This window comes from Pinus tabuliformis, chromosome 9, assembly GCF_031772625.1.
Source record: "Pinus tabuliformis cultivar Carrire ecotype Pingquan chromosome 9, CPIR1, whole genome shotgun sequence".
In the NCBI taxonomy this organism is placed as follows: Eukaryota; Viridiplantae; Streptophyta; class Pinopsida; order Pinales; family Pinaceae; genus Pinus; species Pinus tabuliformis.
The window spans coordinates 1,178,487,054-1,178,513,137 of NC_142307.1; the positions used below are offsets into that span (position 1 = coordinate 1,178,487,054).

The window sequence follows — 26,084 nt, forward strand, 5'->3', positions numbered from 1 at the left end:
TGTGGGTTTTGATTCTGAAATGGAATTTGTGGTAATTAGTTAGCTTGGGGATTTCATTAGATGGTGGTAGAAGTTGTGGTGGAAGGTAAGATGGTGAGGATTGTTGATATTGAGTATAGCATCCATAAGGATTTTTCCATCCTTGATTCCAAGGCTGTGACTGTGGCTGAGCCCGAGGCTGCCAGGCTGAATTCCAACTATTTTGTGAAGACTGGGAAAACTGTTGTGGTCCAAATCCTTGTGATTAATTTGGTTGGGGATTTTTCCATGGTCTTTTGGCTATAAAGTAGATAAGGTTTATTGGTTTTGATATTCCTTCATCAGTAAATATAGCCTTGAGACCTGGTAAGGATGGGCATTCCTTCGTATCATAATTATCTGCACATATGACACAAGTTTCTATGGCTTTTGAATCTAAGGGACACTCTCTTAGAGCATGTTTCTTTCGACACTTGGGACAGAAAATGGATAATGCAGCATTTTTAGAATTTTTCTTGCTTTGTATTTTAAGGGTGTCTATCTGCTCACTTAGGCTCCCTAAAATATCTGTTTTGAAGGTATCAAGCAAATTTCCTAATTCTACCCTGTTGACTGTCCTAGTTGTAGATTTATTAATTCTTGACAAGAGAGGGTCTCTAGGACTCCTTCCAACTCGTGCTTTACCCCTTGAGATATGTACACATAAATCACAAATATCTGCAAATGGTAGTTGGGAAATATCTCCCTTCCTAGTTAGGTTAAGGAAATCGATCCACTCATCTTTAATAGCTCTGAGTAAGAGGGCTTTTAATGTTTCTTCATCCAAATTATCCATTTTTGCTCTTTTAACATTGTAAACAAACCTTTCTACTAAATCTTCAAGATTTCAATCTTCTTTTTGTGTCATTTTGAAGACTTCATCCTTAAGGTTACTAGGCATACAATAATCTCTATAATTTCCTAAGAAAACCTCTTTCATTTGTCCCCATGTTGTTATAGAATGCACTCCTAGAATCATGAACCATTTTAATGTTGAGTCTTTCAATGTAGTAGGGAACAATTTTAACTTTTAAGCATCATGCAGATAGTCATACGATCTGCATAATAATTCAAATTCGAAAAGGAATATCTATGGGTCTTCATTTCTTTTTCCATGGAAATTAGGAAGAATTGAGGGTGATATATTTTTCATTGTGAGGGTTGTATCTTCATCAAGAATAGGAAATCCAGAAGGATCTTGGTTTGCTCTGCCTCTACCCCGTCCTATATTCCTATCTCCACCTCTACCTCTACCTCTTCCTCCAATCGTATTTTCCTCGCCATGGACATTGTGTACTGATCCGGATTTAAACAGGAATGCAACAAATTATAGATATAACCATACATATAGAAATGCAGTAGAAATAATATTTCATTTCATTACTGTAAAATACTGAAATATGCTTAAAAACATAAATGAAAATAAATTGGCTAGGGTGATGATAGCTTATCTCTGAGAAGAGATGTGGCAGATACATGCCTCTGAACTGTGTTACAATGAGGCTCAAAGGCCTATTTATTGTTGAGAAACAATGGAGAACCCTAAACATCCAAAAACCTAACCCTAGAAGATGAAACGCCAAACTGTGCTCCCCGATTGGGTAAATTGGTACATCAACTTCCCGGAGTCATAACTTTGGCATACGATCTCTATTTGACATGCACAATATTTCGTTAGAAAGATATATTCAAAAACTACAACTTTGAGAAGAGCAACATCAAAGCATGGCCCCATGTTGCTCCCAGTTTTCCCAAAAAACGTCATTTAGGGCCTCAAAATGGTTCCGAAAGTTCAGGACCCGAAAAACTGCTAAAAATAGTAAATTGTGCTACAATTAAGGAAACTGAAAAGCTAAAAGAAACAATGGTGGGGGTCAAAGTGGACTTGGCGGGTGGCCACCAATATCCACCTCGATCATTCCTCCCTCCTTAGGAAGCAATGGTCCCCATTGCATTGAGTTCCTCCATGAGATGAGGAAACTTCTATTGAACTTGGTCCCTGGTGAGCCACTTGCCCTAGTGAAGGAGTTGGCCTGCTTTGACAATTCGATACAATTGGATATTATGTTGGCGATTGTGCTTGATCTGTGTGTCCATGATCCGATTAGTTGTAGCTTCTTCCATGCAATCTGGATTTAACTCTATGGGTGTGAGCTGTTTTGCAATGTCGGATGTGTCTAGTAATGGTGGAAAGTATGGTCGAAGGTGGTCCACATTGAACACTGGGTGCAGGCCAAAGAATGGGGAAATGTTGAGCTCAAATGCATTGTCTACCACAGCCTTGGTAATGGTGTAAGGACTATATCGAAGTGGTCTAAGTTTCTGATAGGCTTCGGTAAGGTGTTCCTTTTGCAAATGCAACCAGACTTTTTCGCCCACCTGAAACTTCCGTGGCACCCGATGTTGATCATGTCGTTGCTTGTACTTGGCATTTGATTTCTCTAGAATGTCGTGGACCTACTGGAGAATATGTTGGATGTGCTCAATGAAGCTGTTTTCCTTATCTATTTTGGACTGGACATGAGTTGAATCTGTGTGAGTAGCTGCAATTGGCATGGCCACATCAATGGGACATAGTGGTTGAAATTCCAATCCCACCTGAAAAGGGTTGTGGCCAGTCGAGCTATGGAGAGCCTGGTTGTAGCTGTGCTGAACATAGGGGAGGCTCTCATCCCATGTGCGTGGATGATTTGAGTTGTACATGTGTAGAATGTGTAAGATCATCTTGTTCAAAACCTCTGTCTGACCATCAGTTTGAGGATGGAAGGCTGTGGACTTAGTGAGTTTGGTGTCCAACATCGACCAAAGACTGGACCAAAATGTACTGAGGAACCTTCTATCCCAATTTGAGATGATAAACTGGGATCCCAAAGTGTACCCACACTTGTTCAAAGAAGAGTTTAGTAGTGGCTTTTGCTGTGATATTCTTCTTACAGGCTGCTATAATGGCCATCTTCGAGAACCTGTCGACAACCACAAAACCACAGTCGTTTCCATTCTTAGTAGAAGGAATGCCCGACATGTAATCCATGGAGATGGTTCCCAAGGCTGACTAGGGGTAGGCAGCGGGGTATAGAGGCCTTGCTTCTTGATGATTAGTTTGGCAATGGCGCAGGCAGTGCATGATCTGATGTACTTTCTGACGTCCTATCGAAGATTCAGCCAATAAAAATACTTTTGCGGTATTGCCACCATTTTCTCGACCCTGAAATGCCTAGCAGCCCGACTGTAGTGTGCTTCCCAAATCATCTTGGCACGCTCACTTGAAGGAACACAAAGGTGACCCAGGTGGCATAACAAGGCATCCTAGAGGTGAAAATCTGGAACATGCTGACCCTCCAAGAGTGTATGGTATGTGTGGCCGAATTTTGGGCCGCTTTTGTAGAGAAGTGGCCAATTGGAAGTCTCGTGCCCACAAGAGTTGAGCACAGTGGTTAACGCCATGATCGGTGGTCAACTGAGGCAATCTGCAACATTATTGGTGTTTCCCTTCTTATATTTGATATTCAAATGGAATTATTGTAGGTATGTGGACCACTTCTGATGGCGATCATTTTACAATTTCCCTTGGGTTTGTATGAGCTGTAGGGGTCAGTGGTCTATGTGGATGACAGTTTCCTTCCCCAAAATGTAATGTTTCCATTGTCGGAAGACCTGCACAATGGAATACATCTCTTTGTCATAAGTGGGATACTTTCAGACTGTGTCTAAAAGTGTCTCATTGTGATATGCCGCTAGATGCCCATGTTGAGTAAGGACTGCCCAAATAGCATAGTCAGAGGCATCTGTCTCAACCTCAAATGGTTGTTGCAAGTCTGGTAATGTGAGCATTGGTGCCGAGAAGAGGCGATCTTTCAACTCTGTGTATGCCTTCTGTTGAGATTCAGACCAAAAGAATTTTGTTTTTGCTCCTCCCTTGGTGACTTGACTCAAGGGCCAAGTGATATGAGAAAATCCCAACATGAACCTGCGGTAGAAGTTGGCAAGACCTAGAAAGTTGCAGAGCTCTGTTAGAGTGGTTGGAGATGGCCAATCTCGAATGACTTGGATTTTGGCTAGATCCACATGCACCCCCCGTTCATTAATAATGTATCCCAGATACTGAACCTGGGTGATGCCAAAAGTGCATTTCTCCAAATTAACACATAACTTGTGTTGTCGTAGTGTTTGGAGAACCTGTCGGATGTGGTGAAGGTGATCTTCCCAACTCTGGCTGAAGATCAGGATGTCATCCAAGTATACCACTACAAATGATTTGGTGAATGGCCACAAGATGTCATCCATTAGCCTCATGAAGGTTGTAGGAGAATTCATCAATCTGAAAGGAATAGCCAACCATTCGAAAAGGTCCTCCTTGGCTTTGAAGGTAGTCTTCCACACATCAGAGGGTTCGATTGGTACCTGGTGATATCCTGACTTCAAATCGATCTTGCTGAAATATTTTTCCCCCTTCAGTTGGTCCAGGAGGTCATCAATTCGTGGGATCGGGTACCTATTATAGAAAGTGATCTTGTTCGGCACCCGATAGTCAATATAGAGTCTCCAAGTCCCATCCTTCTTCTATACCAATACAATCGAGCTCCCATAGGGCAATGAACTCGGATGGATGTGACCTTTCTATAATAGCTCCTGAATCTGCCTCTTGGAGAGCCGATAGATTGGTCCATTGGGTAGCGACACACCTGGGGTCAGATCGATGGAGTGCTTGACCTGACAATGCAAAGGAACCCCTGCGGGGGAGGTGAAGATGTCCTCATACTCCTCCAAGACCTTTTCAATCTGTAGTTGTCATGCGGAGGGGCCCTTTCTGGAGGTCATGGCCACCGTCTTCTTCTTTCCTTGAGGGCATATCATCAGGAAAACAAATTTCCTGGTTTTGGAAATGAGCATACTGCATTGTTTTGCAGTAACCAAAGAGATGGTGGTAAGCGGTGCTACCTCCGGTATCCTGTACAACTTATTTCCCAAAGTAACAATAACAACACAGGGCCTTGATTCATACAAAACATGTTGCTTCCACAAGTATGGTTGTCCTAATAATACATCACAAACATCAAGGGGAGAAACATCACACAATACCTCATCCATGAAGGGCTTGATGTTGTATGGAAGGCGACACTGCTGGCTTACGCGAAGATCCCATCCTTGGTGAAGCCACCCAATGGTGTATGGTTGTGGATGTGATGTGGTCGGTAAGCCCAACCGTTTCATGACCTCTATCGAAATGAGGTTCTTTTGGCTCCCGTTTTCGACAATGAACTGTAGTGGGGAGCCCTTTACCCACATCTGGGAGTGGAAGAGACGCTACTCCTCCTCTAGATCTTCAGGTTCCTCCTATTGGATCTTTGTGGTGGAAATGGTGGCGTTGGGCTCCGCATCAATAATCTACTTCCCTTTTTCATTCTGCTTGTCAGGTTCATACTCAGAGTCAGAACATACATCTGATTCTGAAACCCTTAGCTTGGCCATGAGTGATTGCTTGGCCTAATCCTCACTTGTGTTGTGAGTGGAGCTCTTATGGAACTCACACCACTTTCCCGTATCCTTTTTCGGCTTCACAGCACTGTTCTTTTCTTGCAGCTTTGGCGAGTTTTCTTGGGCCACCCCGCCTTGGCTTTGTCCTTTGTTCTGTGGTTTGGGGGCACCTTTCCCTTGCTTCAGATTTGCAGATCCAAAGTCTCGCTTCTTCTATTTAAACATTTTCTCAATCTTGATGGCATATCAGTATGTCGTGCTGAGCGAGGAGATGTTCAAGAATTATATTTCTTCTTGGATGTACTTATGCAGGAAACCATGGTATTTGAGTACCAAATGTTGCTTTGAATCCTTAATACCCAACTTTGTGCAAAGGGTATGGAAAATATTTGTAAACTCCGGCATGTCTTGGTTGCTTCCCTGCCACAGCGTGGTCCACTTTATGTATTGATCCTCATAGCTTTCGATAGGGTAGTACTACTCCTTGATGGCAGTCTGGAATGAATCCCAAGTGGGTGCGGCTGAAAAAAGTGAGGCTGTACTTTCATCCTTCTGCTCACAGTAGGTTTCCCACCAGTCCTTGACATGGGGGGCAACTTTGAGGAGAGCGAAAGTAATCTTTTCCTGGCCAGAAACATTATGAATAGAAAAATACCCTTCTAGCATATTTAACCATTTATCTACGGTGTTTGCATCTATCTGATCCTCAAATATGGGAATTTCAAAGTTAACTTGTACCTTAAAGGGTGTGGCACTTCAAGAATAGCTACTAGAAGTAGATGTGTCACCCCTGGGTAGCCACTGAAGGATCTGGGCAAAGTTATCCGTCATCATGTTCCTTTGTCACTCGAGGGCCTCTTTGAGAAATATTTTGATAGGATCTCCTACCTCCTCGTCTTTCTTTTCATCCACCATGGGAGGTCGTCGGGATTTGCAAGGCTGGTCTTGCAAAGGTTTGACCAGTTCAAGCCCTAACTCCTTATATCCCGCCCTCATTGGGGACATGCAAGGAAAGACAAAGAAAGAGCATACCGCTCTGATACCACTGATCCAGATTTAAACAGAAATGCAACAAATTACAAATATAACCATACATATAGAGATGCAATAGAAATAATACTTCATTTCATTACTGTAAAATATTGAAATATGCTTACAAACAAAATGGAAATAAACTATCTAGGGCGATGGTAGCTTATCTCTAAGAAGAGATGTGGCGGCTACATGCCTCTAAAATGTGTTACAATGAGGCTCGAAGGCCTATTTATTGTTGAGAAATAATGGAGAACCCTAAACATCCAAAAACCTAACCCTAGAAGATGAAACACCAAACTGTGGGCCCCGTTTGGGTAAATTGGTACATCAACTTCCCAGGGTCGTAACTTTGGCATACGATCTCTGTTTGACGCGCACAATATCTCGTTAGAAAGATCTATCCAAGAAATACAACTTTGGAAAGAGAAACATCGGTCCATGGACCCATGTTGCTCCCAGTTTTCCCAAAAAAAAACATCGTTTAGGGCCTCAAAATGGCTCCGGAAGTTCAGGACCCGAAAAACTGCTAAAAATAGTAAACTATGCTACAATTAAGGAAACTGAAAAGTTGAAAGAAACAATGGTGGGGGTCCAAGTGGACTTGGCAGGTGGCCACCAATATCCACCTCGATCAATCTTGGTTTGCTTTGCCTCTACCCCCTCCTCTATTCCTTTCTCCACCTCTACCTCTAGCACTTCCTCCAATTCTATTTTCCTCGCCATGGACATTGTATACTTCCCCTTCCCCTTCTTCAGCCATGATAGATTCTTCGGAACTAATATAGTGTTCTTCTAATCTTTCTGGTTCCTCTATCAATGGTTGTTCAAAATAAGTTTCTGATTCCTCTTCTTCACTAGGAACTTCTAATTTTTCTCCCAAAATTTGCTCACTAGTGGAGGATAGAAAAATTACTCCTGTAGTTGGGGATGTAGGATTTTCTTAAATTACAGCTTCAGTAGAGGAAGTGGTTGAAGTTCTGGATTGGATTTCTATTCTTGAGATTTCAAGAAGCCTTTGTCGACCTCTAAAAGGAATTTGGGTTTGAGTATGTGGTGTGGATTCTCGAAATCTAGGTGAAGTGAGTGGATTTGTGGGAATTAAACTTCTTCCTCGCCCTACAAATCTACCTCTAGAGTCTCTATCCCTACACATATCATGTTTTGATTTTTTTTCTTAACTTCTATTTGTATTTCCCTACAACAGCACCAAAATGTTTGGCCAATTTAATGTCTTTAAATTGTCAATCATAAATTGTCAACTAGGGTACGTGTACTAATGAAGTACAGGTGCACTATATGTGCTAGAAATTATTCCTTATGTCATTGTGTTCTTGTTAGGGTCTAAATTTAAGATTAGTATGGAGATGGTATCGTTGATTATAGTAATGTCTCAATCCATAAAGTTATCAGCTAATTTCTTAGGAGTTAATCTCTATTGGATCAGTTTATGGATGATATGAGAGTGATTCTAAATTCTACTTGTGGTAGATTATTTTGGATTTTTATCTTAAATATTTATGCTATAGCTCTAATTTACTAAGTGCAAGAGAAATCTATTTTATCAAACTATAAAGAAGTATTGTTTGAATTTAATGGTTAAGAAGAAGACTCTCACACTTTTACTTATTCAATTTCATTCAAACAAGATATTTTGAACAACATCTATACTTATGAAGTAAACACAATTGGACTACACTAGATAAAAATAAAATGAAATAACCATGTTGTACCAGGTAAAAAGAAATTCAAATAGCAAATTAAACTAGGTATAAAGCATATGGAAGTACTCATGCATATAACGATTCACTGGCAAACTCATCATACTACATTTCTCACACAAAAATAGAGTATTCAAGGAATGAAAAGAAATCTAATTGCAATTGGTTAAAGACCTGTCACTAGTCATAGGGGCCCTCCATAGATCAGTCCATAATCTCCAATCAATGCAACACATACACACACAAAACCAATTCTATTGCTTGCAAACGAAATTTAACAAACTATTTCAAAATTACATCATCTAGCGCGCACCAAATCACACTATAGCCATAATTTTTATAACAAGTATTTGGCATAATAGCATGAGTATTTTAAGCCTAATTATCTTTATTCTAACTAAAATATATCACTAAACCTTCGATTTGCTATTCTGAAAGCAAATCGATAAGGTTTTGATGAAACTCGGATTTTGTTCTGGCAATAATCCTATGGTTGACTTTGGGGTTTCAACGTGATATCCTACGATCATCTTGTTGAACTGGTTCAAAGGGATAGGAAGGGATCCACGAGGGGACCATTCCTTATCCATCTGTATCCTTCGTCGTTGACCTGGAGCTTCTGAACCTTGCAAACAATGGAGGCAACTACAAAAATCTGAATTAGCTACAGAAATAGACCAATTCTATAGCCAAATGCATTCTTTAACAAAACAATAGGGTATATAGTCAAACATGAAGAAGAATACATATGATTTCTTACCTTTAACTAAACCTTGTGGATATGGCATTACTTAGGTGGTAAATATAGGAAAAGAGAGGAAAATAGGCAAAAAGGGGTGTCATGGTAAGACAATCTTTGGACTCTACAATGCCTCCCTGCTCTTCGCTCCAAAATTAGAGTGAATCCACTTTGGTCTTCCATCAATGATAAGGGTCCAAGGCTCCCCGAGACAAAGGCTCCATCGATACCTCTGTGCCCTGCTCCATTTAACACAAACCATTCTCAAAGATTTCCAAATTTCAATAACTCACATGCATTTGCATGCACTTGCATTTAATTCATTTTATTGCTAGGGCAGTGGGCATTAATACCCATACCACCACCACCCACACTCTACACCCCCATCGCAGATAGTTAGCTACTAAACATTTAGAAAAAAAAATTCTTAATATCAATAATATTTCTAATCTAATCTAAAACTATTTACTTAATGCTACAATAACTATAAGCTATTTCTACCTACCTACCCCAATTGGGAGCACAACTAGATAAATTGGATATGAGACATGATTATAAATCATTAAGTGATTGAAATAATTCACAAACTTAATAATTGTTAAACCAAAATACATATGTATTTTTCATAAATGAAGAATGGTATGCGCCATAAAAATATAAATTATGACATCTAACATAAGATCATGGAAAGGATCACATGAAAATAAGTAAAAAATAAAATGATCTAAAATTGGGGAAATGAAGATCTATGTAAATTCACTCTTTGTCCAAGCGAAATTGATCAACAGATACTGGTCTTCAATTTTATATTCAAAGCTAATACAAATTTTACAATTTTGATTATAATTTTTTCTAATCCCTTTCCTATTGAAAAAGATGGTGTTTATACTAGTTTACTACTCAATCTTCTTGTTATTCCTCAAATATTTTTATTATAACAACATTCTCATTAATTTAGCAAAATATTATTGAGAAAATACTTTTGTTAATTTTTTTTTTCAATTGATAATATTGATACAAGTTTTCTCTATTTATAATAAAATATTTTTGATTGTATTTGGTTCATAATGTTGATCATGTCATTTGTTTTCTTGGGCCATGGGCAAGTTCCTTCTTCCTTTATCCTCTACCTTGGCTCATACTCCCAACCTTTAGGATTATTCCATTCTCTACAAATATACAAAATATAATAAAATAATTAGTATATTTGTTAAAGAATCAATTTAAAATGAAAATATTTACAATTAAAATGATCATGGATAATCACTTTGCCTTTTTAAATTATTTTATTTCAATATAAATCTCTAGAAATTTAAGACCTAATCTAATCAAATTGCATGAATAATTTCTTTTTGTTTGCAAATAGCATGTCATTCTTCCTTTGTGCACCAAAATTTATTTTCATTGATTGAGTGAAAAGATAAAAAAAACTTAAAAAAAAACTTATGATCCAATACCTTTTAAAATTATTTTATTTCAATATGAATATCTATAAATTTAGGACCTAATTTAATCAAATTGCATGAATAACGTTCTTTTTATTTAACAAATAGCATGTCATTATTATTTGGTGTTGTCAAAATTATTTTGCACCACATTGGTTGAGTGAAAAGATAACAAAAACATTACTTATGATCCAATTTATATGCATCTCGACGTACATTGTCTTTTAAAATTAATTTATTTCAATATAAATTTCTAGAAATTTGAAACCCAATTTAATCAAGTTGCATGAATAATGCTATATTTGTTGACAAATAACATGTCATTCTTCTTTGGTCCAGTCAAAATTACTATCTGTGGTATTATTTTGGCCCTAATCACGCATTAAAATTGGATGTAAAACCTATGACTTTGACCTCCCTTAATCACACATTAAAATTGGATTTCAAACCGAATGACTTGATCTCCCTTAATATTTCTTTCCCTAGATATATGGATACTTTGCATGTAAAACCTAATGATCCCTCAAAATTCCAAACATTGCACAATAAACTAGTGATCAACTTAGTAATTATATTTAAGAAAAAAACATTAAAAAACTAAACTAAACTAAAGAAAATTTAGAAGAGTCGCCATTATTTAATGAATAACTCATATCATAATGGGGGGTTGTTGTATAGGTTACAACAGACCCACACCTAAAAAAATGACAAAGAGCCTTTCTAGGTGATCATTGTCCTTTGCTAATAAGTTTTTCACACTAGCAATGGGTCTTCTAGCTTTTACCTAGTCAAGGGAGGAAAACACAGAAGTTTAGTCCCAAATGAAGTTCCTTGGGCTCAAACATCATGAAGGAGACCTTAAACCACCATTTTGGTCCATTTTGTGGGATCATTGTCCTTTGGGTGGGATATGGGTGTCATTAGGAGGTTTTGTACTTTATATATGGGTCTTGGTCCTTAACTATAGTTAGAGGAGGAAAATGAGGGTGTTGGATACTAAATGAATTTGCAGGTTCAAGCATTATGAAGGAGCCCTTTAATAACCACAAAGGACCCATTTAGGTGATCCTTAGCTTCTAAATATGAATATGGGTACCATTATAGGAATGGGTCTTGAGTCCTTCCCTATGATTGAGAGAGGAAAACAAGTGTATTAGGTCCTAAATGAGGTTTCTAGAGTTCAAACACAATGAGGTATACTCCATACCACTATATGGATTCTTCTTTAAGGGATATTTGGCCTTTGGGTGGGAAATATATTCTACTATGGCAATTTATCCAACATGGGCGAGTCTTAGGGGATTGACCATGGTTAGGAGAATAAAATAAGGGATTTGAATCCTAAACAAATATTCTTATGAACCAAATTCATGAAAGACTAATGAAGAATGATAAAATAAATGTGTAAGTAATTTATGGGCTCTAATTATAAATATGGATGCCACTAGTAGGTTTTCTAAACCATGATTTGGTAAGGAGATTTTACCATGGTTAAGTGAGTAAAACAAAGATCTTAAGCCCTAAATGATGCTTCTTAGGTTCAAGTTTGATCAACAAGGTCTTCGTCCACCATAAAAACTCCTCCCAAAGGATATTTGGCCTTCAAGTGGGAAATGGGCAACATTCAAAGGTTTTATGCACCACACATGGGTCTTGGGACCTTTACCATGGCTAGGAAAGGAAAATAAATTCTTTAGGACAAATATGAATCTTTTGAAGATCGAGCATCATGAAAGAGTCCTTTAACCATTATACAAAATCCTTGGCCTCTAATCATGAATATCATTTTCGTAGTAGGTTTTTCAGACAAAACATGGGACACAAGGCATGTAACATGGGTGAGGAAGGAAAATAAAGGCTTCAAATTCTAAGCAAAGCTTCATAGCATAAAGAACCATGAATAAGGTGGTCCACGCATTATATATCATGCACACTTTCCTAAAAAACATTTTTTTGGCAAGCCAGTGATGTCTGACTTGCTTCAGATTTAGCTTTGGTAAAATAAACTTAATTATTTGAGATGCAAATTTAACATTAATATAATAAACTTAATTTGAGATATAGGAAAAACAAAATCTTATTTTTTTAAAACCATTTTATTATTTTCATTTTTACTTTATTTTTATATAAATTACATAAATAATTTTCTAAAAATTCCACATATATATAAATGAAATTAGTAAAAATATATCCAGTTGAGAAGCCTTGTATGCGTACGGGGCCTGATTCTTACTTATACATCTATGGAGTGTTAATGTTTAGACAAATTATTTTCCCTGGTGGTCCGGAAAACTTTACGATGAGAATTTTTGGCATAACACAACCGGAAAACTTTACTATGAGAATTTTTGGCATAACACAACCGGAAAACGAATGAATGGCGAATATAGTTTCACGGTGGATATTAACGGCCGGTTTTGAATGATGAGCATGCCGGCATTTTCTTTGGGGCTAAGGGCGGCGCTTCTCGATGAGCGCGCGCTAGGCAACTCTTCATGTGGCATGGAAAACAAAGGAATGACATTTATCTCCCTATCACGAATCCCTGTCCTCGTCAGGTCCAAGTGCATCTCTGCACCACGCTCCTTGTTTCTTTGCAGGTGTATTAGTCCTATGGCTCCTAGGTAGCGTCTTCACAGCCGCATGGGTCAGAGCTCTCCTAGTCTATCCTCGACAAGAGGACAACATTTATTCGAATGGGAATCAGTAGCACGTTTTCGTTTTTTTATGCAGTTGTATTCGAAGTTCGGAAGGAAATATTTTATTGGGAGGGGAGGGAGTTTGGTGACCGTGCCTATTTCTCGATTTAGAGATCGGTGGAAATAGGTTCAAATGGGTTCGCAAGTTCCAAGGAAATATTTCATTTAGTAAAGCTGGCAAATATATCTAAGTCTAAGAAGCTAGGAGGATGGGCCCGCTTGATATGTGCTTTTTTGGAAAAGTGCTCTTATGCAAGTCGTTAGGGAGAGGTATTTTTGGCGATGGACTATGGAGCTTGACTATTAGAATGAAATATATGAAAGGAAAAAATCTAGAATATTGGTACAAAAGGGGTTCTATTGGTATCAGGAAAGGCTCAGCCATATGGCTCAGCCTTAGAAAAATCCAGCATTTTTTTCTGCAAAACTTAAGATGGAATCTATTCTCTGGATCCACGATCTTTATTGGTATAGATCCTTTATTAAATGGCCGTGAAAATTCTTTCTTTCCTCAATCTTTATTATGTTTCCTTCACAGAATGGGTTGTTTTACTTGGGACAAGCTGATCGACTCATGGAGTGGTCCCATTCCATTATGGAAAGAGGGCCGTGATCTGAACCTATCAGCCTCTCTGCTCCCGATATGGAATTCTGTTAAAGAAGACCTTTGCAGCTTAGGAATCTTTCACTCCGGGACCTGTGACCATCTGATATGGATCGTTCCTAAGGCTAAGTCTCCTGTTCGTGTAAAAGACATATACACGACCATGATCTCTCCTTTATCTCCAGGCTCTAGCCCCCTTTTTCCTCCATGCTTATGGAAGTCGGGATGCCCTCTCAAAATGATAATTTTTTCATGGCTGGTCTTTAACAACAGGAATCTATCATGGGAAAACTTACGAAGGAGAAGCTGGCATGGACCGAGCAGATGCGAAATGTGTCAAGCCGCGGAGGAATCAAACATCCATATGTTTTTCCATTGCAATTCGTCTCTTCAGATATGGTATGAACTCTCACTGTTTTATGGTTTCCCTCATACTATTTTTCCTTTAGTGCAGGAAGCTTTTCAATGGTGGAGCGAGTAAAAGCAATCCTGGCGTTCCTTGTTTATAAATACCTGTTGGTTCCTGTGGAAATGGAGGAATGCTAGAATTTTCCAAGATTCAAAGGAACCCCTCAAGTCAACCTTGTTCCGCATATTAGCCTTTCAGGACATGATCCCTGAAAAAGTCAAGACAATCAAAGCCTGTAAAAATATGCCGGATGCCCTTTCTTTTCAGGTGCCCTGTGCCTTCTTTGACGGAGCTGAGCAAAACAACATCTGTGGCTATGGGGTCCACATCGTCATGGATGACAATCTGCAATTTTTTCTATCCTAGTACGGTGGGCATGGTTCAAACAGCATGGCCGAGGCTAGGGCCCTTACAGGCCTGCTTGCTTTTTGTGATTTTCTGGATATCAATTGCATATCAATATATGGCGATTCAAAATCTCTGATAGATCATGTTAATGGCGATGGTCTCATTAGCTGTCCTCATCTATCCAGATGGTTGAGCAGAATCATGCACTTTTGGAGATCTATGAAGTTGCACTCAATTCACCATATCCCTCACTCCAGAAATGCGCAGGCTGACCTTCTCTCCAAGGAAGGCCTTGAAATGGAGCCCGGCTTGTGGTCTTTGAGGGTCTTACATGATGGTTCTTCCTATTACATACAGGACTTCTGCATCTCGGGAATATGACTTCTTTCAATATCTGATTTTCATGTTTCGTATTCTCATTCCTTTTTTAATATATGTCCAGGCTTGTAGTTATCTAAGCATTTGAATATTTTGTGTACAACTTTGAGTTTTTGTTCTGATCTCCTTCGGGGATCCCATGACTGTTAATTCCGATCTATATGCTCTCATATCTGGGCAGGATGTTCTATCCCGTGATATGTCTTATGATCTTTATATTAACTTAATATAAATCTATGAAGATTTTTCTTTCTGAAAAAAAAAAAAAAAAAAAAAAAAAAAAAAAAAAAAAGTGTTCCGTAAAAGGAGGTTGTATTTTTTTCACTCCATTACCTATCAATATGAGAGGGATACTATCCTTACTATAGTCATACGAGACAAGCAAATTGAAAGTTAAAGAAGGTTGTATTTTTTTCACTCCATTACTTATCAATATGAGAGGGGTACTCTCTTTACTATGGTCATAAGAGACAAGCAAATTGAAAATTACAAGTTATTTGCGAGCCACAAGGAGATAAAAAGAATCATCCGGTACATTTGATATAATTTGGCTAATATAGTGGTGAGATTGTCTATCATTGAACATTATGGGCTCTCAGAATCAAACACTAAATCCAATGAACATGTTCAAGTGTTGGCAATGATCAACAATTTAGCTCTAGCTCCAACTCCAGCATCAACATCACCAGTAATTATCTTGGACTAAAAAATCCACTCTCCAACTACTAATATGGGTCTCACAGTGAAAGTCTATTGTTTTTTGTAACCATCCTTATTACTTATTTTTGTCAAATATAGTCCTTAGAAGATATATATATGTAAAGGAGTATAAACTACAATTTTTGTTTGTTAAGACTAGTAAACAAGATGACTTAATTGTGAACAACTACAATGCTCACTAATCTTACTCAGCCATGGGTAGATGCTAGTCTTTTGAAAACTTTTGGACACTCTGATAAGTTCATACATATCTACCAAGTCATCTAGATATTTGGTTTTAGTTTAGAAAAATATACCATATAACTTGTTCTTTTGACAAACAATAGAAATCAAAGGGAAAATTTACAAACAAAAAGTTAAGACAAATTATTTGGATGACAATGTACAACCAGCGCCTAAGACTTTTGAAGATGGTAAAGGAAAAATTATAAACTAAAAGTTAAGACAAATTAAGACTTTTGAAGATGGTAAAGGAAAAATTATAAACTAAAAGTTAAGACAAATTAAGACTTTTGAAGATGGTAAAGGAAAAATTATAAACTAAAAGTTAAGACAAAATATGTGGATAATAGTGTCCAGCAAACCCCTCAGAATTTTGAGGATGGTAACCATTTACATAAACTAATGTGGGAGTTTTTAGAAGTTTAAACCAATTTAATAAATTTTAATTTAAATATTTTTTATTAAAATAATATAAAATTTAAATAAAATTATTTTATTTTTAAATATTAATTTTCTAAGATAATATTTTAATTTAATTATTATAATATGTTTAAAAATATATAATTTTATTTAGTTAAGAGGTCATTTATAAATTAATAGAGAGATGTACTCAAAAAATAAGTGTAAACATTTAACTCTCAACTCAATATGCAATTAAATGAAGCATTATATCCAAGAATAATATTAATAATAAAACATAACTGTAAATCAATTAAAAAAAATAAAAATTGATTCAACTTAATTTGTTATATTTGTAATCATGATTTTTTCCTAGGAAATATCTAGATAGATCGAACCCCAGGGCTTAAAGGAGAATTGACCCAGTGATCTCCATGAATATCACATTAAAATAAATTTAAATTATAATGATTCATATTTGTAATAATGAATTTTTTATTTTTATTTTTTTTATTTTTTATTTTTTATTTTTTTATTTTTTTATTTTTTTTTTTCGTACGGAAATATCTAGGTAGATCTAACCCCAGGGGCTTAAAGGAGAAGACCTCCATTCGCTAGGTGCTTTGGCAACATGAACTTGACCAATTGAACTAACCCTAGAGACTTATTTGCTATGATGATATTTCATAACATATAATTAATAAACATATCATTGAGCTAACTCTACCTAACAACCTCCATTAACTAGGTGTTGTTGAGGAGAATTGAACAAGTGGCTACACAAACTTAACCAATTGAGCTAGCTCTCAAGAATTATTTGTAAGGATGATATTTCATAGCATATAATTAATGAGCATATAAAAACTTAATAAATTTAATTAATAAATATATAATTAAAAATAATAAAAATATTTCCATTGATTTATATGGAAAAATATAAATAGTAGTTATAAATTTAAATCCATTTTATTATAATGTATATGAGTAGCAGTGATATTACAAATTTCATATTTCAATTTAATAATTAAACTTATAAAAATTGAATATTATAATATTTTTTTCCATACATAATTAAATTATAAAAATATTAAAGAAAAATGAGATACATGTATTATTATAATTTTTAAATAAAATAAAAAATATAAATATTTTTATATATAAATATGTAAAATTTATATAAATATAAATAATATTATAAAAAATTAATATAAATCTCGGCTTAATATAATTACATTCTAAGAACTTTGATACATCCAAAACTAAAATAAATTTATAATACTTAATAATAATTAAAAGTTTTCTAAGAGCTTTGATACATCCAAAACTAAAATATATTTATAATACTTAATAATAATTAAAAGTTTACATGGATATCTAATTTACGTTTCATAATGTTAAAGAAACAAAAATGAAGCTAAATGTCATTCTTCATTTATAGTTTTAGATAAGTTCACCGAGAAAATGTCTATGGGTTGTTTCGAAAATATTTTGATGTCAATATATAATGGTTTTCTGGACTAATTTTACTCCTAAACTCTGGTTATTGCTTAATTTTTACTCCTTAAACTCTGGTTATTTAAAAGTAATTTAAGTTTTCTGTCATTTTTTTATCTAATGATCCAATGACATAATAATCATGACAATTTCATTCATCAACGCCTCCAATCAATAGTATTCCCTTTTACAATCCAAAATATGGAATTCTTCGAACCCAAGGCGAAAGCAGACCCACTTATGTAGTCCTCAAAGTTCAAACGTGTGCGTGGCAACTCACAGTAGAAGTACACCATGAAAATATAAAGCAGCATAACGATTCAAAGAGCATGCCGATTTGTTGTAAAATTTAACCAATAAAATATTAATGTTATAACAAAATTGAAAACTGGTTTTTTAAGGGTTCCCCACACCTTTGTAATTGAGAGTGGAAAAATTAAACAATCCCATGAGGTTTTGTGGCAGAGTGACAGAGTCCATCTTCTTGATTAACCTGATCTTTTGTTGCAGAGTCCATTTTTTTTTATTAACAGGTGCTTTTGTTGCAGAGTTCCTCTTCTTTTTAGGGCTACAATTATATAACGCGAACTGTATAGTAAAGCGAATTTGGTCTACAAATGGGAAGCCCGTTCATGAGATTGCTCTTGAGTACTGCTCGAGCGTTTCAGACGATCCACAGCCGCTTCCACCTTTATCCAGTGACAATGCAATATAAAAGAGTTACTCTTTTCACGTATGTTTTAACTTTATAAATTTTGTAAGGCAGCCTTACCTCTTTTTTCCAGTTGGCCCGGGCTGTAAAAATAATAAGAATGACTGTCTGCAATACAACCCCGCAGATCATACCCCACCATATTCCCTGCAAGAACAATAAAAAATTACTTTTGAACACACGATTTCCTTCCAACTCAGCCACAACCATAAATAAATATATATATAATAACTTTTTGCTCACATTTAATTACATATTTTCGTAACGATATACATAATTGCGTACTCTAAGGAGGCCGAGGAGTTGCCGGAAAAGTTAACTCCTAATTTAGCTTTAAACCCACCCAATATCTCAATAGGTAAAACCAATAATTTAATTACATCTTTTCACAATAATATACATAATTACCTTGGCTCCTAATTTCCCCTTAAACCCAAGCAATATCCCAATGGGTAAACCAACGATGTAAAATGACGCCAGATTGATGTAACCCACGAAAGATTGCCACCCACATCCAATTGCTACGTCTGTTATACCAATGAATTTATTTACAGTCAGTGGTTGTAGCAGGAGAGCAGATCGTTGACTCTGAAATATTTAAAAAATTTATGGAAAATAGCTAACTTAATTAGTTAACTTGGTTATTATATAATAAATTTCAAAATATTTCAAAAATTTAAAGAAAATGGTTCTACAAATTCTAAAATATTTCAAAAATCTGACAAAAATTTGTAGCAACCCTGACTTTTTATCCATCAAAATCCTAAATATTCCAAAATCTACAATCGTATTCCAAAATCTACATTCACGATTTTAATTACATGAAAGAACAGGTTGGATCCCGTTCAAGAGCACTGATAATGCCAACAATGGCGTCATTGCAGAAACCGCCTTGATAACTTCATTGCTACTTGTAAATGCTTGGCTCAACCGTTTCTTAAGTACCAAAACTCCAATACCAAGAATGACACTGATTAAAAAGCAGGTACACCCTGCAACCACAACTGAAAACCTTGCAGTTTTGGGCCTCCTGGCTCCAAGCTCGTTACCGACTCTTACACTGTCAATATAAGTATAATCAGCAGGTGGGATATATACACAAAGATATCTAGAATATACCAATCTAAGCCAGCTACACTACTATGAAACTAAAATAAAATATTCGATTTATGGTACAAACCATGCAGCAGCGCTGATGCCCATAATGAGTTGCAAGTCCCAGGTCCAATAGTTCATACTGCCCATGTCAAATATAAATCGAACATTTCCCATCATATATTAAAAATAATAAAGTCTAAGTGTATCTTACTTTAAAAAAACATAAAAGTAAAAAGTATACACTATAAAATATCAATCCATATAATTGAAAAAATAAATTCCTGAACCAAAAGCAATAAAAGTCAAAAAAAATATTCATAATATATATACAGGAACGAGAGCATAAAACCAAGGTTGCGTAATAGCAAATCAATGTCCTCTCGCAACCAATATTAAAATTGGAAAAATAATACAGAATCAAATAAAGTTCGCAATTGTATTTAGACAGCCAAAAGCTAAAGCTTCAATCATACATCCAAAATACCTATTAGAAAAGCAAAAGCAACATATTATAGGACTGGACACCTTGGTCTGTTACAAGTTATATTTCTTAACATGGATTCAATGATTTTACCAAATTGAAAGAGAATCCAAAGTGACTTGTGGATTTGGCAACAGCCCTGAAATGAGAACCAGGCTCTGATTATACCATATTTCCAAGCTGTTGTAACAGAGACACACCATTAAAGCTTGTCAATATATAGCAGTAAAAGCCACTCAACACATGGCAGATTTTGTCTATGAATTCCAATATACTAAAGTGGTCATGAAAGTTCATCTTACCATAACATAAAAGCTGAAGCCACCATGAATTTGAAGAATGGCCAGAGCCCACTGAAGGCTTTTAATGAGAAACCATTCCATGTTTCCTTACAACGTGGACTCCAGAGCACATACAAGAAAGTTGCAATGGTGAGAATCCACCATGACAGGCTGAGAGTTAATGAGGCTCCTAGCAGGCCCCATTCCAGCTTGTAAACAGCCACCCAACTTAACAGGACATGTACCACAAAAGTGGCTACAGAAATGTAGGCAACAGGAATCACTATATTCTGAGCCATCAAGAACCTTTGCAAGGAAGAGCTAAGGGCAAAGGCAAAGATTTGAGGAATAAGCCCTTTAGCAAAAATGCCTCCATTCTCAGCTATTGCTCTGGTTTGTCCCATAGCATGCAGTGCAGGCTCTGAGAAAGCGTAGAGAAAACTTAGGAGCACAGAAACTCCAGTCAATATGATCATAGATCGTTGGCATATAAGCCCAAGAATACTGTACTGTTTGGCTCCAAATGCTTGCCCACACACAGTCTGCACTGCGCTTGCCATTCCGATCTGTCCAAAATTCAAAACAAATTTTTACCTCTCATACATTTTTGAAACAAAAGGGTAAATGTTCAAAAAATTATATGAAAAATTATAAATGGTTTTGTCACTGAGCAAAATGAAAATGGTGACAGGAGAATGGAGGTAAAATAACTATAATATTGATCTTTTACTGGAATTTTCCAGAGAGTTGGATGTTTCTTTATTATTATTATAATAAAAGAATAAGATTCATAATTATTATTATAATAAAAGAACAAGATATCTAAGACTTTTATAATCTATAATATAGAAACTAGTTTTTCCAATTAATCACAGATTTTTGGATTAATCACATCAGTAAATTGGATCAAGATTTTGAACTAACTAATATAATTTATCGGCAAAGACGAACCATATTAATTGATTCAAAACAGCAACCCAATTCTACTGATATAATTAATCCAAAAAACAGATTTTTAAATTACAATATTATGATGAATATGAGAGCATTCATCATTTCATCCTTAGAAATTAAATTTTGCTCAAAAGCATTCAATCATTTTTCTCAAATTTAATAACAAAAACCAAACATTCCGTTCAATCACTCAAAATAAATTCAATTCACTTAAATTAAAACTCACTAAAATTTATAATAATACTGACCAAAACTCCATAAGCAAATCCCTGAATTCCAATATTGGCAATTGAAGCTCCGGCTAATTCCGACTCACCCAAGTGCCCTGCAAACATCTGGGAAATGGCCGACAGTAAAAAATTGAAAATCACAACAATTATTGAAGGCCCTGAAAGAAGCCATAGCTTCCTGGACTCCTTTAATGCAGCCTCTGCAACAACGGGCCACTCAATCCTATCTTCTGTTACACAAACCGTGCTAACGTGCCCGTCTTCTTCCATTTCAAATTTATTCAATCCTCAATGACTGTTAAATGCCCAAAAGTTTGCAGGCTGCAGCCATGTTGCGACACAGTACGATGGATCAACAATGAATTCATGACTTCGTTGCATCCATTGGCATGGCATACATATCTTGGTGTGTCTTAAATTCAGGGGGAGCGAAAAATAATTTATAAGTGGATGGGCTCCGAGAATGGGATTCGGTACCAAGATTGGAATCATAACTTTGTGCAATCTTTGTAGAGAAATTATAATACATGGTTCACAAAGAACTCGTGACTCAGTGCGGTCGGTGAAATTTGACCGTCACCGTTGTTTGTGCAAGTCTCAAACTGCGGATTGGCGCTTTTGTCATGGGCTAATATGGATTGATCTGAGAGCTTTCAGCTCTATGCGAGGCCAGGAGTGGTCAAATTTTTATTTATTTATTTATAGTTGTTTTTAGTGTGATTTTTTGGAATTTTTTTGGTGAGTGTTTTAGTCTATTTTTTTCAAGATTTTACAAGAATTTATTGAAATTACAAGTTTGATGGTAAAGTCTGTACAATTTAAATGTCCCATAAATTTTTCAGGGTACTGAATCTATATATAGTCAAAAAACCAATTTAAATAACAAAAATCAATATTTCATCTTAAATTTTGACACCAAAAAATTTAAAAAATCCCACCAAACATTTTCAAAAAAATTTAAATGGAATGATAAAAGGTTGATTCTTTGAATTTTTTAAAGCACTGATTAAATGTGTAGTACTTGCTATATAAAGAATATATTAAATGATTTTATAAATTATATACGTGTAAATGAATGAATTGTTCATGTTTTATGATTTGAAAAGGGTTCAGTGTAATATTTAAATAGTGTAATATTTAAATAGATAAGATGTAGGTTTAATACTATTTCTATCTAGATTCACTTATGAACATTTTTATTTATAATGCTGGTGTATTTAGATGTTATAATTATAAATAAAAAGATGTTATAATTATAAATTTTTTATTTAGTTAGTCATTTTCATCCGAGTCTAATTTGAACGAGTAATATGAGGATTTTTGATGTAATGATTTCAAAGTTTTGTAATTAGTTAAAGTTTATAAATATAAGAAAAATGTACGTAGTTAAAAAATAAATTTAAAATTGAAGTGAAAATTTAAATTATTTTTTATAATTATATATATGGAAAAATATAAATATATATATTTTATTTTTAATTAAATTTAAAATATGTTGTTTATGGGAATAGAATAGATTGTGATGGAGTGTATTTTTAAGATATTCTATGATGTGAAAGTTACCAGTTTGAAATTTCATGAGTAAATATCTAACCATGTTAAGGGATGGTGTAGCCCAAGGCGAGCATGATGGTCACAGTTTGTCAAGCCAAAGGTTAAGCGAGCAATCATCTGAGGACTCACATAACTTAGCAAACCAAAAAAAATCAAATATATATTTTTATTGTATTATTATGGAATTTTAGAAGACTGAGTCATTATTATGTTATTATGAGACTTTAAACTAGATCTAGATTATACATGGGCAATTGCATGAAGTTAATAGCCCCAAAAGTGGTAACGGGTCCATTCGAAATGTATGCTCGCAGGAACGCATGCACATTTCTAGGATTGTGCATGTGTTCCTAAAAGTCCAGACTTGACAAAACCCGAGCTGCCAACCAGGACACTAGTTAGGTCGTCAAGTCAACATGGTAGATAAGTGTGTGTACATTCCTAGGAATATGCACACATTCCTTGTGCGATGGCTTTTTATGACCTTTTTTATGTGCCTATGACCCCATTTTGTTACCATGTTAGGGTTTCACAATGCATTTTTAAGGGTTAATGAGAAAAATCGTTGAGCTTTGACCTACATTGAGTGCCAAGTCAACAATATACATCTTCTTTGTGTTCTAGGTAAGCATTCTAATGGACTTTGTTTTTGAAAATTTGGTTTAAAATTCATAAAAAGACCTAAATGATATCCTAAACACAATCATTGTGATGTCCCTTTTCGATCCAAAAAACAATGAAAGGGATGAAGTGATACCCTAACTAGATCCCATGGGTCATTGACAAAAAATAAAGGGGTTAACAAAATAAAATAAATAATACTAAAATAAAGGTGGTAAAAGTCACTTTAGGAAAAAATAAAGTGACCCATGGTTCTTGGAGGAGGGAAATATTATTAAAAGGAGAAGAAGGCTTAAGGCAAGGCATGTGAATAAATTATTTGTGAATTATCAAGGAGCTTGAGCAACTTTATAAGTGAGGGAGAAACCCTCGTTGTTTCCCAGTTTCGATGTTGAGATACACACCCTAGTTGGTGGCAGTTGGTTTAAGTGGTTTTAAAGACACCCTAGCTAGACATTGTGATTTTTTGCAAATAAGTTAATTTGAATCCATCAAGAGATCGAATTGTCAAAGAAGGGGCCAAAATCCTTGAGTAGAAGTGAATTGATTTATAACTGGGTGGAGGCCAAATCTATTCAATTCTTAGAGGTTGAACTACATATTTGTCAGGAACAAATTTGTGGTGCTTCAAGGGGACGAGTTAATTGAATTTAAGGATGAAGATCATCAAATTATTTAGGGTCAAATTATTGTTGCATTTTCCACAATTCATTTGGGGCAAAATTGCTACACTGAGTAGCTGAGCAAATTACTGGTGTATAAGTTGCCGACATTTTTGAGAGGTTGAGAGCATGATATTTAGAGGTCGATTCTAAAATATTTAATGAGGCCGAGTTCTTTTCTCACAGGGGCTAAATTGATTCCTAATTGGTGGGTTGAATTGCATTTTTTTGGAGGGCAGAAATCACTTATAGCAAGGGGTTCAAAATATTCAACGAAACTGAAATTATCAAAGAGATCAAGTGCAAGCATTTTCAAAAAATAACTCCCAGGTTTTACTTCAATTATTTATGTAAATTTCCTCCTAATAATTCCATTAATAAAATATTGCCAAAGCTAGAACATTCATTTAATTTATGGGTTTTACATTATTTAAATTGTTGGCAATTTTTATCATCTGAATTTGTGAAATTTATATGGTGTCTTTGGAATGGAAATTCATGGTATAATTTTTTGAAGTAAATTCCCTATTAATTTAGCGAAAATAATCTCAACGGATATTATAGTGGTATCAAATTTGAGCATCCTACTAGCTTGAAAGTGTTACCACAATTGATGATTCAAGGAGATAAAGGGCATATAAATTATAGGAAGAAAAAGAAGGAAAATGAGAATCCCCACTTAGAACAGGAGGAAGAATGTTATAGAAATTTTTGGGCACTGCAACCCCAATCATATATGTCCATAAACCAAAGGCTTCTGAGTCCCTAAAAGTGTTGTTTCATGCCCTAAAGAAACAAGGTCAGTTGATTACATCATCTCCCAGAAGTTCTCCACAGGAAACTGCTCATAACTGGTCAAAACTGGACCATACAGGTTGCTCAGTGCTAAGGGTGCGATGCATCTCACCTGCCCAGTGTAAAAGGTGCGATGCATACTAGAAAGCCCTTCTGTAGGGTGCGATGGGCGAGAATGGACAAATGGCAGAGACAGTTTGCGAGGTGGATGATCATGGAATCTTCCAGAAACTTCTCTTGTGACACTTGCCTCTTTGAATTCACCCAGGTATGAGTAAGAGATCATCATTCTCCAAGTGGAATCAATAACTATCAGAGAGAAGACACTAATCAAAATCCCAGAAGCTGACTCACCTCCCTACAATCATCTATATATGGATCCCTCATCCCAGAGATCCAGGGGGCTGGAATTTTGTATCTTGTAAGGAAGTGCTGTTGGTTTCCTGGTGGAATATCATAATGTTGGGTGATCTAAGCTTTTCATGAGGTGAAGAAGGGCTTTCATGCTGGGAGGATGACGCTGGGTCAGATCAATGGGTTGTAATCCTCTCTTCTAATCTTTATATCAACAAAGCTATTCAAGTTTTCCTCCACATTCTTGTATGTTTGATAGTATATGCATTTGTGTGGTCAATATATATCAGGTCCTATATTGCTTATGATTGCAGATCTCTGGACTTTGAAGGTATTATGCTGCTTTGACTTTACAGGTACTCTTTGAAGCGTAGCGGTCAAGGGAGAAGCGGAAAACACCTGTCAGTGGGGAGAAGGAACAAACAAAGAATCGAGTGAAAGATCGAGGTTGGTATTCGTTGATCCTCTCCTATCTACTTTTCATAAAGGAAAACGAAAGTAAATTTAATCTATTTGTTTCTAAGATAGCTACCTGTCTTAGTGGGACTAGCAGCTCTGCATAGACACTAGATTTCCCGATAAAAAAATGGTGACTCCACTAGGGAGCGAATAACTTGTTTGCTTGTCTATACTTCTTTG

General features: G+C 35.8%; 1 protein-coding gene across 1 annotated transcript; it reads right to left on the reverse strand.

Annotated features, from left to right (window-relative positions):
• Nucleotides 1-18,314: 18,314 nt before the first annotated feature.
• Nucleotides 18,315-21,729, reverse strand: LOC149152772 (protein DETOXIFICATION 41-like). Its single transcript, XM_089443600.1, has 8 exons — nucleotides 21,478-21,729; nucleotides 20,297-20,841; nucleotides 20,088-20,174; nucleotides 19,596-19,652; nucleotides 19,237-19,475; nucleotides 18,824-18,942; nucleotides 18,476-18,562; nucleotides 18,315-18,392 (listed from the first exon to the last, which is right to left on the reverse strand). Exons 1-8 carry the CDS (start codon nucleotides 21,727-21,729, stop codon nucleotides 18,315-18,317), a joined length of 1,464 nt encoding a protein of 487 aa, XP_089299726.1.
• Between the last annotated feature and the right edge of the window lie 4,355 nt (nucleotides 21,730-26,084).